Source organism: Hippopotamus amphibius, chromosome 7 (assembly GCF_030028045.1).
Source record: "Hippopotamus amphibius kiboko isolate mHipAmp2 chromosome 7, mHipAmp2.hap2, whole genome shotgun sequence".
In the NCBI taxonomy this organism is placed as follows: domain Eukaryota; kingdom Metazoa; phylum Chordata; class Mammalia; order Artiodactyla; family Hippopotamidae; genus Hippopotamus; species Hippopotamus amphibius.
Window position 1 is genome coordinate 116687157 of NC_080192.1, and position 17513 is coordinate 116704669.

General features: G+C 40.4%; 1 protein-coding gene across 4 annotated transcripts in view; it reads left to right on the plus strand.

The window, feature by feature from the left end:
* Positions 1 to 17513, plus strand: part of SLC8A1 (solute carrier family 8 member A1) — a 408133-nt gene that overhangs the window by 340575 nt on the left and 50045 nt on the right. For all 4 annotated transcript variants that reach the window (XM_057740995.1, XM_057740996.1, XM_057740999.1 and 1 more), the window contains one exon: positions 1888 to 1987. In XM_057740995.1, the coding sequence (XP_057596978.1) occupies positions 1888 to 1987 (100 nt within the window). The remainder of the gene's footprint in view (positions 1 to 1887; positions 1988 to 17513) is intronic.

Genomic DNA, 17513 nt, shown 5'->3' on the forward strand with positions numbered 1-17513 from the left:
CTACGTTGTGACCAAGGGCTGGGATTTTCTAACACCTGTGGCTGAGAGGGAGGTTAAAACAATTGCTACAGACTAGCACAGTGAAGAGCTAATGACTGACATTTAGGAAAGCTCCAGGTCAGTGTCCATGGCAACGTTCAAGTATCAAATTTCAAATTCATCTTATTCGCTCCTCTCCTCCTATAGGTCAAGAGAGGACACATATGCAAATTAAGTCCAGGGAAGAACCCAGGCTGTCTCATAGTCCCCCAGGGTTAACATGAACTAAAGTTTACAATCTACCAGAGGTTTTACATATATATACATTTTAAGTTTAGTTTATCTTAAAACCTTGTTCTTTAGAGATTTTTTTTGAGGCAAGTATGTGTTTAACTGTTAGAGCAGTTTCTCTCTTCAATTATTTATCCCCCAGGTGATGGGATTCTCTTCCTTGGCTTTAGAATAAAGAGGGCTCCTTTGGAGAGACCTGCCCCAAGTTTCCATCACATTTAAGAAAAGTCAAGGTCATTTCTTGTTACATTCTACAAAGAACTTCGAATTGGCATCAGCCAAGATACTCAGAGTGCTTGATAAGATTGGCTGAGTCCAGAGAAAAGTCAGATGCTCGTCATGTGCTTCTAGTTATGGTGGCCAAGAGCCCTGACAGTTATAGCTCTTATCAGGGGCACTAGCAGTTCTAGACACAAAGCTAGAGGCCAAAAGGTCACCACCATAAGCATAAACAATCTAGCAAACCATGAGGTTGAAAATACAGAGTGGGCCAGTTGGAGATGGGCCCTTTCACGTTTATCATCGTCTCAATGTTTCAAGTCAGTTCAAATGGCGATTGAACTAACACACTTGACATTCTAATAATGTAGCTATAGCCTTCTGGAGGGGCCCCTCAAATCACGTTTTCCTTCCTCCTGGTTAGCTGATAACATGCTCTCTCCCTCCCTCAACTCTTAGTCAATTCAGGGACACTGTGTTAAATATGTACAGATTTTGACCAAAGACAAATAATACATGTTTTCTGCCTCTTTGCAGTGAGTGGGGGGGGATTCGAGGATGCTCTGACAGTAAGTGTGGGGCGTGTGGTAGGCTAGTCTGTGTGGTAGTCTCTCTGGGAAGAACAGCCTCAAGTCCCAGAGGTGGCCCTTCTCCCTGTAGTTGCTGTGATTTGTGGTAGCGCTTTGGGTGCATCTGCTTACTTAGTTTTCTTGTGAATGCTTGGCTGCTCCTGTTGTTCCATGAACTGACATTTATTTAGAAAGCTGAGTGCTAATTGTACAGAACCAAGTGCTTTAAAAAGGTCTTGAAGAAAAAGAAAAATAAGAGACTCAGTGCTGGTAAAGCAGGGGGAAATTCAGTGCAAGGTCATTGCAGTGTGCCCGAAACCATGCAGATTTATCTTTTCTTGTTTGCAACAGGAGTCAGGTGAAATGAATTCTCTATCAGCCACCAGGCTGACAAAACCAGTAGGGAAGAAAAGTCCACTTATTCACCGATAGGTAATGCTAAGTAGGCCATAGATTAATTCAGTTGCAGACAGCACACTAGATGAAGCCAGGAGAGAAGCAAGTTCCTGAAGCATCCAAGGGGAAGGGATGGGCTTTTGCAACACCCTGGATTGTAATGTAACCACTGAGGCTATTCTTCCTTGGCTATTAGGCAGTGAAGGAGGCTTGTATTTGCTAGGAAGAAGTTTCCATTTCAGGATGTTTCCAAGTAAGGACTAGGCTTGTTTGCATAATCGTAACAGTGTTTGATGTCAACACTCTTGTTCTGAGCATAACAGCTGCTACCCTTTATATAACTCTGGGGTATTCAAAATCATCCAAGGTCTGAGATTTCCCAAGGTCTTAACCAATCCATCAGTTATTATCTGATTCTTTTCACCCTTTCTAGAGTACCGTGGACAAACTTATCAAGAAGACAAATCTAGCCCTTGTGGTTGGGACAAACAGCTGGAGAGAGCAGTTTATCGAAGCGATCACTGTCAGTGCTGGTGAGTGCTTTTTGCTGCATATTATAAGTAATAATGTCCCAAGCTTACTTTTCCTGCCATCACTACTTGGTGTATGTCAAAGCACCAAAGACTCTCCATAATAAAATTAAAAGAGAAATAAATGTATTTGTAACATATATGCACATTTGGGGGACGAATTTAGACTTTCTAAGATGAAGCAAATGTCTTCAAACAGGACATCCTTCTCTATCTACATTGCATCTTTCTCTCTGGAAATAGGCAAGATAAATTTAAAGCTTTCTGTGTCTCTAACTCACGGATTGCCGGTCACAGGGTTTTATCTGGAAAATTCCCTGAGAGCAGAAGTGACCAAGTGCAGGTCAGAAAGGAAGCAGCAAAATCGTAGGTGGGACAGGGTGACATTAAGACACTTCACCACCACCATTGCATCATTTAACACTCTCTTCAACAACATCTAACAAATAAGTGTTTGCACTGGCTCTGAAAATGAAAATAGAATCACATTCTGTTTCTTCCTGTGCGAGCAAAGTGCAGAGTTTTATTTAGGAAAATCCTACGGAATGAAGTGTGTCGCAAACTCAAGGAGCCAGACACCTGAGGAAATTAAATTCAGAAAGAAGTATCCCTTTCCTGCATCACCAAACCTTGTCCACTCACTGAGTGATTGTATAAAGGTGGGGGAAAGCTCCTTTTAAAAGTTCAGGAAAGCAACACTCTCGTGGGATTTTCTGGTTTTCACTTCTCCTGCTTCACTTCCACTGGTTCTTTCTCATTAAAGATCCCCACAGGCTCATCTTCAACTGTTGCAGCTAATGAACAAAACTAAAGTTTTCTAAGTAGTGATTCCCAGACTGTAAAATATGGGAACAGCGTCACTAGTGGTTGGGTCATGACTTCTAACACAACCCCCTCTTTCCAATCTGCCACAGAATAAGTCAACAGATCCCCCAAGTACTGTGGGAACAGAGCAGGGTAAAAAATGTTTGTGCCTATTTATTATTAGTGCTGTTTATAGTCACACTTTAGTTTCTTGCAACTGCGTATACAGTGGAAATTTATGAACAGTAAATGATGAGTAATTGCTTAGGGGAGTAGATTTGAAATTTACACATAAATTCTAATGGAGGTGGAGACTCCCTGCTTAGTCCTTTTGGACTGCTGTGACAAAATACCATAGACTGGGTGACTTGTAAACTACAGAAACATTTCTGGCAGTTCTAGAGGGTGGAAGTCCAAGATGAAGGCTCTGGTAGATTTGGTGCCTGGTGAGCGCCTGCTTCCTGGTTCATAAACAGCTGTTTTCTTGCTCCAGTCCTCACACAGTGGAAGGGATGAGGGAGCTCTCCAGGGTCTCTGTTTTTTTGTTTGTTTGTTTGTTTGTTTTTATTGAATTATACTTGATTTACTTACAATGTTGTGTTAGTTTCAGGTGTATAGCAAAGTGATTCAGTTATACACATACATATATTCATCCTTCTTCAGATTCTTCTCTCATATAGGTTATCACAGAATATTGAGTATAGTTCCCTGTGCTATACGGTAGGTCCTTGTTGGTTATCTTATATGTAGTAATATGTGTGTGTTAATCCCAAGCTCCAAGGGCATTAGTCCTATTGATGAGGACTTTGCCTGATGATCTAATCATCTTCCAAAGGCCCCACCTCCATACACCATCATATCAGGAATTAGGTTTCAACATATGAATTTGGGAGGGACACAAACGTTCAGTGGATAGCACTGCCTCATTATGGCTTGTATTTTTTCTATGAGTCTAAGATTAATATCTGAGGTATGAGCTATACTCCTTCTTCATAGAGAAAATAAAAACTAAAAGGACAAAGATAACTTGAACAAGAAACGGTTGACAAGGCCAGTGGGAGAAAATATTAAAAAAATAACCAAATTATTTTATGGGCTTTGACATATCAGAATTGAAACATTAAAAACAGCGTAAGCCTTAACAGACCACTTCTAATAGTTTCCAGGTTTCCTTTGGCTGCAGATATATGAGCATGTGTGTGATGGTCACGAGCTGGACCTCATTCATTCACTTTTCTGTATGTCGGTCATTGTTCTTGGTGCGAAAATATGACAGTGAATGAAACAGACAAATACTCCTGCTTGCATGAAGCTTACCTTCTAATGCAGGAGACAGCAAATAAGTAAAATAAGCAAGAAGTCAAAGTGTATGCATGATGGTGAGCTTATCACGAAGAACAGCAAAGCCCTGGAGGGAGACAGGAAGTGTGCATTGTGGCTGCACTAGACGGTGGCCAAGAAGATGACATCCATAGACACATCAGGGCCGAATCTGTTTTTCTAGCAGTGGCGTGGTTCTGTGTCGGCTTCCTCACACATTTTTGTAACTCTCAGGAACCAGGGTATAGGTTTTATGGCCGGTCTATGGCAATGGAAAAGGGTGGTTTTAAACAGTGAGAGTGATTATGCTGCAAAGTTGAGTATTTGCCCCTGGTCAGAGTAGGTATACAGAGAAGCAACCCTAAAGATGCCAAGATTTTCTTACTTTAAAAGGGAAGATTTGGGGGCTTCCTAGGTGGCGCAGTGGATAAGAATCCACCTGCCAATGCAGGGAACACGGGTTTGATCCCTGCTCCAGGAAGATCCCACATGCCGCAGAGCAACTAAGTCTGTGCGCCACAACTATTGAGCCCATGTGCCACAACTACTGAAGCCCATGCACCACAACTACTGAAGCCCATGTGCCTAGAGCCCATGCTCCGTAACAAGAGAAGCCATGGCAGTGAGGAGCCCGCACACCACAATGAAGAGTAGCCCCAGCGCACCGCAACTAGAGAGAGCCCATGTGCAGCAACGAAGACCCAACGCAGCCAATAAATAAATAAATTTATAAATTTATAAAGGGGAAGATTTTGGTTTGCCAACACTATCTTATGTTGAATTAAATCCTCTTGAAATCTCATGTAGTCGGGACTATGATCATTCTGACCTTCTGGAGGAAGAATCTGAGCCTCAGCAAGGCAACTTGGCTTTGGAAGGTAGCCCAGAGCCTTAATCTACCAAATGCTAGACCAGTGTGCTGTCCACTGCCCTTAAGAGAGAGAGGAAAATTGCTCCTCCCCTCTGGCTCATGGAGTGACACTGGCTTTGTCATCTCTCCTGGTACCATGGTTTCAGCACTTAGATGGTGGGAATAACTCCCATGCAGAGCCTTTGAAGAACAGTTAATGAATGAAATACAAAACCTCTCATGGGTTCTTATTTATCATGCAATATATTCTGCTTTATGTTTCTAAGTGACTGCTTGCGAACAAGACAAAATCGCTTAGAAATTTGCAGGCTGCTGGATAAAACTGACCTTCTTTACAATTTTGAGACAAAGTATCAGAAAAGCAAACCCATAGTTTATAGCCATTGAATTACATGAAGGGCGGTTAGGAAATTCAATAGTTGTCATTATGATTATATTTAAGTCTCTAAAGAATGTTCATATTCTTACGTTGTTAAATAGACAAAATTTGTAAAGCAGCATTTCTTCAAAACACTTTCACTGGATTTTAAGGTTTCATGGCTAAATAGTTGAGAATCAGGAAGAGTTGCCTTATTAAAAATGTTAAATTGCTTTTAAATGGCTCTACTGAGAGGCTTCTTCCTATGCAATTTTCTGTGCAAAATTGAGACGGTCTGTCTTGCTAAACAAAAATAATAATTTTATATATAGGATTTTGCTTCTGTTTCCCACTGATTATATTTAAGCTAGTTTCAAGGTATCCCCCTGACAGTCTTTTGGTTCCCTTGCCTTCTCTGAATTTCATAGCTCAGTCCCTGGGCCTCCTATGACCATAATGTTTCTGTAAACCAAGTTCTTATAGTTCAATATTTGAAGAGTTAAAGGATTTACGAGACTCCAGGGATTAGGAAGGGCTTATACAGTCATGTCCCGGCAGTTCTCCTTCTATCTTTCCGTGGGTAGAATACCAGGAGTGGTAGACTGCAGCCCTGAAGTGCCTGTCAGAAATTTGCAAGGCAAGGCTTTAAGATGTGCCAGTAGATGTATTTCCAAGGGAAGCCAGCATTCACTCTATGTCCAGTTTGAATTTCCTCCAATGCCACCATCTTCTTAGTGTCTCCGCTGGGGCAGAATAGAGGGTTGGCTTTAAGAAATCGTGGACCAGCTGGGCTAACAAGGGAAAAACAGATGTATCAGGGAAGAGGGCAAAGGTTAGCTGGGTAAAGAGAACCAGGATGCCAGTGCCAATTCCACAGCCAACACATTGTTGTTCTTCCCAGCAGCCTTGTGCGATGGTGAGGTGGAGGACAGAGGGGTGGCAAGCCTGGCTTTGGAGTCAGATGTGGGTTTGTGTCCCAGATCCCCAAACACTCCCTGGGTGACTCTAGGCAGATGACTTCCCCTCTGAACCTCAGTCCTCTCATGTATAAAGTGGAAAAAGCTGCTCCTCCTTCATGGCGTTGCTATAAGGATTGATTGAGGCAACACATATTTTTATGAGGACCGTGTATGCATTGGGATACTATGGTTAGTTATTTGGGAGGCAAATCATCTTGGATATTCGACAATAAAATATGACCAAATTTTGTGGAAAGGCAGTGAATTCCGTTTAGTTACTAAAAAAGCTCAGTGACTAAAAACAGTGGTTGACCTTTCCATTTTGTAGTATTAAACATGCCATTTCATAGATAGGGAAACTGAGATTCAGATAAATGATACAATTTGCTCAAGATGCCAAAGCTAGTAAATGTCAGTGCTGGGGTACAGATCAGCCTGGGATTCTCTTCGGTGTGAAAACTGCACTTCCTCGCTGTGCCTGAGGCCTGAATGCACACACACACAGAACACCTGTATACATACATACACAGATGCACACAGACATGTATGTGTGTGCAAACACGAACACACACACATACATAAACACGTGCGCAATACACTCAGATAAACAAAACACAGGCACAGAGACAGGCACCTTATATGGCCTGTAGTTTTATTCATTTGGATAATTGAGCTGCAGATTGAAATATGAAGGGTTTTTTTTCCCCTTAATATTTGTTAAATCTCCTTGAGCCCAGCTCATATTTCCTTAAGGGAAGGTGCCAGTCAATTCTCTAAAGAACACAGGGGAGTGTTGTTTCCCTAGGTGCATCTTTAGCCTTCTCATGCCTGGTAATTGGTGACATTCTTTCAAGAACAACATTTCACTGCCCTCTCTTTTACCTAATCATTTTAAATATCCAGCATTGAGTCTTTTTCTCAAACTCTTTTACTTTTGACATCGATTTTGCATATCAGACATAGTGTCTATTGGCCTTATAATGAAGGAAGACTGAAAAGTAGCCAAAAAAAAAAAAAGACTTTTCATAGTCTTGATTCTCTCTCTTATCAACTGTATAACCTTGACAAAGTATTTAATCTTTCTGAACTTGAGTGTCACCATCCGTAGAATGAGAGGGTAGGACTAGTCAGGTTCTAAGATACCAACCAGCATAGAACTTTGGGAGCTCTGTGGATGTCTGCTCTAGTTCTGCAGCAGCCCCAATGGCATCATGCTTCAAGGAACACCTGATTTGAGGCAGCGCAAAAGAATACACTCTGCCCACCTACCTAGCTTGCTTATATTAAATACTCAGCACAATAGCAGCATACAATTCACATCTGATTCGAATGTTCCTAATTTTCTTCCAACCTCGTAATTGGAGCTCAGAAATCCCTGTGGAATCCTCGACAGGAGAAGAGCAGACATTCAGCAGGAGGCCAGGCTTTTAGACATGGCTGGCCTGTCCAGACTGACTACACTTCACAGTTGATTACAATTAGAGACCCTGATGTCAGCCAAATAAATAGGTGGAGGGGGCGTGGTCTCCTGAGCCTATCAACCCAGTATGGAGACTGGCTCAGTTTGACGGACGCTTCTGTCATCAGTCCATCCATGCATGTTGTGTAGTGTAACAAGTGCTTTCAAATAAACTGAATTATTTAACAGCAAAAACTGTCACCTCAGTGGTGCCCCTGGACAGTAATTCACTTGACAATCCTGTCAACCTGAAGACCGATCCACTAAGTCCTAAATAATAGATAATAAAAATGGTACCTCAGATGAGCTTCAAGGGTTGCCATGCCATCTGTTCTAAGCAGAAATTTTTCTAGCATCTCCTCTATTATTGAGCATCATTACTATGGAGACACTCTCATTACTTAATGTGTTAACCCTGGGTCATATGAAAACCCCATTTAAGCAGTTGGAAAAAAAAAATCCTGCTAGGTCAGGTTTGATACAGCCTTAGTGTGACTATGAGACAATCAGAGAGAAAAAAAGAGGGGAGAGGGTGTTAGGGATTGGGAGTTTTCATTTTGTCCTCTTTCTTGTGTGACTATAAAGATTCTTAATTATCCTTTATCTAAAAATAGAAGTTGACTGAGATTCATGAACAAAGATGAGGTTTCGTGGGAAATAGTAGGTACAACTGCCTTTAAGGAAGTTGGTCAAAAACCTATGTATGAAATTTTGGCTCACTTTCTGCTTAAATAATGTTACCATTTATTGCCTGTCTACTGTGTCAGTGAAAATAATCAGTAAACAGTCTATAAAAAGAATAGAAAAGAGTTTTATTTGAGCCAAACTGAAGACTATAGCCTGCAAGACAGCTTCCCAGATTACTCTGAGAAACTGCTCCTGAGAAGCATGTTTTTCAGCACAGTTTTATGTCTTGTCAGAACAAAGAACATTAAACAAGTCAGGGATACATTTCTTCAAGGCGTCAAAAAAAAAAAAAAAAAAACGGACCAGCATGTACACAGCAAGTCAGTATGGCCTTGGCACCTGGGAAGGGAGTTTTATCATTAAAGGAGGACCAGCATTAGCGTCCCAGGAAGGGAGGCATTTAATCTTTATTTTTAATGTGAACATTCTTGACTTCTGGTCTGTGTGCCCTTTTTTAAAAAAATTAAAGCAGATGTACAATTTATGTTTGATAGGCCACAAACAGGTTAGGGCATTGGAATGGATGACCTCTGTTTTTGGAACATGGAAATACTAAAGGGTTCTCTGAAGGGCACTTCATTTTCAGCAATAAATGTCAACTTGCTTTTCATGGTACTGCTATTTGAGATTTAGGGCTCTGGCTTTAATCAAATGAAATATCTGCCTTAGAGTACATGTTAGATAAATTGAGTAATTACACCAACTTGGCCAAAGCTCACTTAAGACATCTAATGCTTAAGACATGCTGTCTAATGGTAACATTAAATTCAGTAGCTGCTCTTCCTTGCTTTGAATTAGATACCAGGAAAGTAAAGCCTCTTTAACTATTATCAGAGCCCCTATCAGAACTGTTCTCACCAGATTATAATCATAATTTTAATTTTTATCTTTAAAGTATAATGATTGAAAAGTATTTTTATCTTTCTTTAAAGTTGGAGTTATTCATGATGCCACTTACTATATTTAAAGAAAACATGATAAATTCCTACTTTAAAGAAGTTGTTTCAGCAAATTAATTTTTAATTCAATGTTTTCTTATTTGCTTTGACCCTCAAAAAGCTTAGTCAATTTTTTTATCTGAGTATCCAATATTCACTCAACTCACGTGTTTGAAAGTGTTCTTTATTTCTGCTTTCTTCAGATATTTTTTGTTCCTATTTTATCTTAAAGTAGTTTAACTTTAAATAATAGATGCAGATCTGCCCAAGTCCTCTTAGAAGTAGAAAGAGTCTAAATTCAAATACTTTTTTAACAAGAGCAAATCTGTCCTATTTACCACTATTTCTCTAGCACCCAGGACAGTGTTTGGCAATGATACGTATTTGTTGAGTAAAGAGTGAATGAATTTAGGTTGGAATCAATGTTTTCCAATCTACATGTAACTGGATTAAAAGCCTGTTTTCCCTGTGTTATACTGCCATGTCTGATTTAGAAAAAATCTGCATAAACACATACACCCTCACACACACATGCCAAAGAGTTTCAAACATATTTAATTCATATATAATAAATATGTATACACAGAACATACAGACATACATATGCATGTAATTGTACATGTAAAATACATTTTGCATATGCAAATTGGATATGCAAATGTATATTTAAAATTGCATTTTCTGTCAATTTCCTCAGTGGAATTTTTGTGTTTTTTGGCTGGTTATCATGATCCAAATTGAGGAAGAGGAAAAGTAGAGGGCATGAGTAACAAAGAGGATGACAGTAAGTTCCAGAGAGAAACTATTTATGGGAAACATTCTAAGGGAGGTAGGTAAAGCAAATCTAGGATATCTATCAACTTTAAAATGTCAGTGGTAGCAGAATAAAGTGTTGAATCAGGTAGCTTCAACTCTTAGTTGCAGAAAGAGGCAGGCCAGCCACACAGGGATGAGAGAACAAGAAGGTGGGGGAAACAAGCAATTATTTTCTGGCCCCTGGATATGCTTTAGCTAATATTTCTGAAAAGAATATTGGCTTGTTGGGCTGTTTTTCTCTTAAATTGCTTATAACAAAATCTTGAGGGAAACACTGTAGCAAAAGGCTCGGGGATGATTCAGCGCTCTTATTTGTAAGCCTGGAGTCACATCTCTAATGCGGCTTTTGTCTGTAGAGGCAGCAGCTCGGCTCTGCAAACAATGTGCCATCATTGGATCAAGTCGCTCTTTTGTTGGCTTCGGCTGCTGTGATGTGAACACGGTTTTAGTCGTTGCTTCCAAATCAATGCACGAGGTATTGAGGGGGTTTCATCCCAAGACGGGAGACTTTGTATACTGTTTCCAATGGGGGAAACATTTCAGCATAATCCAAAGAGGTGGAAGGAGGAAAAACCATAACCAAGTCCATCCCCCTCCAGCACACACACACACAGAGGAGCCACATGAAAGTGACTTGCAGCATTAATTCTTGCTGTTCACAGCCTGCTCTCTTGATAAAGACCTTGTCACTCTGACTCCTGCAATGAACAGCCACTTGCCTGAACCAACAGGCTTTGACACAACCCACCAGCCTGTGCCTCTCTCCGGCCTTGCCTGTGCCTGCTCACATCTGGCTGGGTGTTGTCTCTTCTGTCTTGAGAAAGCATCTTAGACCAGAATCCTGCTGCACACCTGAAAAGCTTACTGATCAGCTAGTCCAACCTCGCTTTTTTTTAATAAATAAGAATCTGAGACCAGAGAGGAAAAGAATTTCCTCCAAGGTCACACAGAGCCTGTTTTAGAATCCAAGGTACTTGCTGCACCACACAGCATCGCTCTCATTCTTCTTTCCAAGTTGACATTTATGGAACCTTATTCCATGCCTGTCCCCTGAAGTCACCTAAGGACCTCTGGGCTTCTTGATGATGTGATGCTTCAGGATTAAGTGAATCAAAGACCACAACTTTCTTGGGCCAGCGATTTGGTAGCATTCAATGATGTGAATGGTCCTGCCCTTGATGAATAGTTGTTTTGTGTCCACACCAGCCTTACGGCAACCCTGTGCGGTAGGTATTCATGAACCTGTTTACAAGATGAGGAAACAGAAGTTGAGATTCACACTTGGACCTATAGGTTCTGGTTCCAAGGCTGGTACCCTTTCCATCTTGTCACACTTATACATCCTGGAATCTAATGCCCATAAGCCAACAGCTTATTTCTTTTATTCCTTGTACTTTGCTCTTGCCTCAGGGCCTGTTTCCCCTGCATGGAAAGCTTTCCGTCCATGTCTGGATGTTCTTAGCATTATGGTCTCAGCTCACAGGTCACCTCCTCAGAGGAGTTTCTTTACAGCCCAGTCACTCTTTATCATACTATATGATTTCAGTGTCTTCAGAGCCCAGATGAACACCTGAAATGATCATGTTTGTTCGTTTGTTTTACTTGACTGCTTCAATCTCTCCTTACCAGAATGGATGTTGTGTGGGGTCTTATTTGTCTGCATTTCCAGTGCCTAGAACTGTACCTGACACATAAATGATGAATAAATATTCACTGCAGATACAAATGGTACAAGTAAGTCACTCTTTTAACCATTGCATTCCCTTTGAAGAAGAGGTTTATTAGTTATTTTACTAGGAATATTGGTTCACGTTCAGGTTAGAGGTTCAGCCTAGGTTTATGGTACAAAACAATGACCTGAAATACTTTTAGAGATCAGACCTATAAATGTAACAGCATTTTCTCCATGCCTTAACCAAATAAGGAAAACAGGCCACAGATACTGATAATGAGAGGGGAAGGGATATTTTAAAGATGGTTTATACTAAAGAAAGGCATCACAACAAGCTCCATTACAGGATTATTATTTACGAGAGATGAAAAATCCACTAACAAACAGACAAATCTGATTGTCAACACCCACCTTAGGCAGCCTACCCTCTAAAAGGTGTATTCACGTGCAGTCAGGGAACCGGATACCCCATCTGAATTCTGCTAATGAGCTAATCCTCTTGTCCAAAACCGATTTTACTAGATATAAGATTCTCACTTCTCTTCAAAAGTCTCATTTATCTTTTCAACAGCACCAAGAGAAGGTTAGTTGAGGCTAGTCTTTGTTTCCAGAAGAAACTGTGAGGTACCTAAGAACATGGAAATCGTCAAAGCCTCCTTGCTGTCAGTGCGGTGCCCTGTTTACTGGGATCTCATCGAAAATCACAACAGAGAGAAGGGGCCAGGGACAAGCAGATGAATGACTGCAGACCAAGGCCACGATGAGAGTCCTAGATACTCAACTTTCATACTTAACTGGCGGATCAATTTACAAACCCCCTGATCAGAAGAAAGTCCTTTCAAGTGATCCTGAGACCAGGAAAGCAATCACAGAGGAGGGGAGTTGTATTTGCCAAAGAGCTATCTAGAGTCCATTACATTTGCTGCGCAGAGAGATTGATGTTTGCCACAGCCTGAGGAAAATCTCACTTCCCAACAGGGCTGATATAAACCACTAGCAGAGAATTTTCCCAAAGATTAAAAGAAAACCAGACTCTTTAGGAAGTAGGGTCATCCATTCATTCCCTGAAAGAGCATTCAATATTTTATACATGGTATCATATGTAGCTGGTTATTTTAAGGAGGGGAGGTACTTCCCCAAATGGGCTTAGATTTTTATCAGAATGTATTTTTGCTGGACAAACCACAGAGATTTTTCTCTCTGGGAAAAATGGGTCAAGTAATTACAATAAAGTTGTGGAAAGAGTTTAAATCTCATAAGCAAGTCACTTCAACTCTGAGCTTTGGTTCTTCATCTTTAAAATGGAGAAAATAATACCTACTTTACCAGGTTGCTGGGAGATTAAATGGAATGTGTGTATTGACCCCTATGCATAAAGGTAGGCACTTAGTAAGTGAATCTGCATTTGTAGTTTAATTACAGCAGCATCTTAAGAGAATCTAGATCATCTTTGTGCTCCTCTGCATGTGGGACAGCCTTTGATACACATCTACCCTTTATAGAATTTCAACATTTTCCTAGGACATGATATTGATTTTTGTTGTTGTTGACAATTACAGGGTTATTGCTGCCCAAACAGTTCCTCCAAGGCTCAGCTTCCCACACTCCAGGAGGCTAATTCAGACACAGCTGCTGATATTTACAAAGTGTTATCAGAGCCCTCGGGCCAGTCTTGGAATCTGGTGTGCCCACATACTACCCACTTTAACTGAACCATCAAAACTAGCAGGAGGCATCTGCACTTGCTGAATATCACTTCTATTTGTTGGAGGTTTATTTCTTAGGTGCTCAAGTCTGCAGGCAATATGCTTCTCTATTGCAAGAGCCTGAAATTCTGTTAATCCTACAATCAGTAAAGGGTAAGAGGACACTCTGAATTTCAAGCTTCTTAGCCTGACTTGGAGTGATTTTGCAAAAATAGAGCTTGGGGTAAAACCACATGTGACTGATTATGTCAGCACACAGTCATTTAGGAGCACTCAGTCCAGGTAGAGAAATTCTTAAAAAAGAAAGAGGCAAAGCAGTCAAGTTTCAGCTTTAAACTGATTCATTTGACTAATAATCAAACTTCATGGAGCTAGAACTCCTTAGTGCATCCGTTTTTCATTTTGACAGTGGCTACATTTGCTGAGAAATATTTCTGTCACATTAGATATTTCTTGTGCTGTGTTAACCATCCCAACAAGATCCGTAATGGCCTAAACCAGTGAGCCTTCTATTCTTTGTGGAAAATTTCACCCAGGGGTTCATTTGTTTCCGACAGGGTTGAAAGTTATGCACAGAGAGTGAGCTGTCTTCGAGTAACCCTTTCAGTACTGTCACACATCACCTGTCCATAGCTGCCCAAATATGGGCTGAAACTAGCACTGGTCCTTTGGGGCAGAATGGCCCATAGCTACCTCTGGCATGAAAGTAGATGGTGGGGATGATTAACAAGACCTATATAGGTGTCCTCTCCATCTAAGAATAGGCCATAAGTTCAAGTCACAAAGTTACAGCAGTCTTGAACTCATATTTCTTATAATATGGTGTTGATATCCAGTGCATCTCTCCAAGGAAATAGACTGAAAACTAGACAACAGTCAAGTCTGTAGAGTAATGGACATACTCCTGGCACAGTGGATTCTAGGCATGGGGTCTCCACACTAATTCTGGTCCCCAAGAGCTAGTGAAGAAGGGCCTCTCAATATACGACCAGGCTTGCTCTCAGGCTTTTGGCTGCAAGGGACAAGGGCAGTGAGACTAGAGACCATCAGCAGGGCTTACACCCCCACCAAGGACAACTAGCCACGCCGAGGAACTTTGTCATAATCCAAATACATTTTAAAGAAGCCTTCAAGAATGACGCTTCTTAGAGCTGGTATGTAGACTGAAAACACAGTAACTAATCACTTCTTTGAAAGAGCCTAATAAGGATAGGTAAAAGACTGTACAAGTATGTCCCCCCATATCAATTACAGTAGTGTGGGAAATGAAAGACGTGACCTAGAAATGGCACTGCAACACTGGGTCGTTGATGTTGGTTTACTCTACATATGACAATGTGTGATGTGGCTACCAATAGCCCAACATGTTCATTAATGAAAGTGCCCAGAAAGAGGATGGTGAAAGACCTTCAGCAGTGTAGGCAAATAAGCACCTCTTGGAGTTGCACTCAGCTCCACGCAACTGCATTCTAGAAAAGAAGGCTATGTACATGTCAATTCCAAATTTCCAATCTATCCCTCCCCCCACACCCTTCCATGTACACACTGCTATATTTAAAATAGATAACCAACAAGGACCTACTGTACAACATAGGGAACTCTGCTCTATATTCTGTAATAACCTAAATGGGAAAAGAATTTGGAAAAGAATAGATACATGTATATGTATAACTGAATCACTTCACTGTACACCTGGAACTAAAACAACATTATTAATCAACTATACTCCAATATAAAATAAAAATTTTAAAAAGGAGAAGAAAGAAGAAGAAGAAGGCTATGACTAAGAGAGTGCTCAGAGGAGCATGGCCTGCCTGAACTTGGAGCAAGGACTGAGGGTGAAATGAGAGGAGCCAGCTTCAAGTGGCCTGCAAAAATGTCATGTGGAACAGGATGGCACTTACTCCATACTTTTTAAGGAATGGGACCCAGATGCATGAATGGACTTACCAGCCCAAGCTGACAGCCAGAGCTGTTAAAAGGTGCATTGTGAGACTATGAACTGCCTACTAGCTGGGACTCTCAAGTGTGGCATGGGTGACTATTTGGCAATGAGATTTTAAAGGAATTCACATTAAACAGGGAGTTGACCTTGGCAAGCTCTGAAACACGTTCAGTGCTTTAAGTTCAGGTATTTTTCTAATCCTTACATGTTTCGTTTGATGGAAACAAATATCTGTGTTCTTTCTCTGTGCTTTGGCAACTCATAGATCTAGAAATTTGAGTGAATTGTGTTTTGAGATCTCTCGATAAGGAATTATCTTGGAAGAAAAGTATTTGGCCAAAAAGTTCCTTTGGGTTTTCCGTAGCCTCTTACAGAAAAACCCAAACTAACTTTTTGGCCAACCTAATACTTCCCAACCACTAGGTTATAGGGAGTGTTTATAGCACTTCTCTAAAATCCAGAACAAGAGGTAAATTCTTGTTTGGGAATGAATCTTTAGGTTACTGAATTTAGTGGTATATCAAAACCACTAAGGGTAGAGAAAGATGGATATATGTTTTTTTCACTAGAAATAAGTTACAAGCATGTAAAATGGGAAAGAGAGAAAAGAAGTTATTAGGTCATTGACTGAGCAAGACAGTAAAAGCCAGTGGGTTTAGGGTTTAACTCCAATTCTTACATATCACACACACACACACACACACACACACACACACACACACAGATATGAGAAAATAAGAGAACAAAAATTCATCAGTTCTCAGTCCTCTCAAAATTAGAAGGGGTAAATTAGCTGATTGCTAAGCTTTCCTTCATTTTAAATATTTAGTAATTCTGTAAGAACCTTTGAACAAGAGAAATGGAAATATACAACAGAAGAGTAGAACTTGATTTATAATTATTGTATATCAGGTTGTAAAAAAAGTGATAGCTGTGGAAGACAAAGTCCATTCAGTAACAAATTAGCTTGTTAATTTGTTTGAAGACAACAAATTTTTGTGCTGAGAAACTAAAGAGACACAAAATCAAATCAACCACATGGGAAAAAAGGAATAAAATTTCAGAAAGAAATTATGCCCAAAACAATGTCTGTAGAATGAAGAAAACCACTGTAGCGATCAATCCACCTTCACAGTTATTGATTTGTATATTACACGGGGCTGCTGAGCAAGGCTTACTGGGCTTAGAAGATCACGTGGAAGGCAGTGTGGTTGGCCACAAATGTCATCCGAAATCCATCGTGTCCAACTCCCAGAAAGCATTCTGATCATTCTCATTCTCATCGTTGGAGGATAGTCTTGCAAAATAAAAATGGACTAATTACAAATAAATGAATCTCTAGAAGGAATTGAAAGTCAGACACTTTCTCAGATTAACAACAGCAGAGATTCTCTAAACTGCTTTCCATTACAGAGTTGTGATAATTTAGGCCAGTTTCCCAAATTCTAGAGTGAAGAACTAGCTGCAAACCAGAATGTTTGATTCAAATGGTTTGGCCTCTGACAACTGGAAATGAAAATAACTTGCCACACTCTAGAGATTCAAAATCAGCCATCACCACCATGCTCTCCCTTACTGTATTGTCTTGTCTCCAGGGTTTAGTTGGTCCCCAGGAGCTTGAGAAATACTGCTGACTCTGCCAAAAACATATCATAATTAGAAAATAATTAGAATACAAACATTACTGATGATGCAACATCATTTTTGCATTCCTACGAAAAGGCAACATTGAATTTCTACAGCATGGGGCATTAAAGAACTCTCAGATTCAGACTTTGAGTCAGTGTGTGATAGTTGATGCTGTATTCCTCAACCTGCTTCAACAAGACATCATGGGAAGTAAAATGTTCCCTGGGCTGTTAGATCTAATCCCAACTCAGCTACTTACCAACTGTGTCATTATTTTAGAAAGTCACTTAAAATCTCTGAACTTCAAGTTCTTCATCTGTACGATGGGGATTAATGATGCCTACCTCGCAGGGTTATTGTAGGGA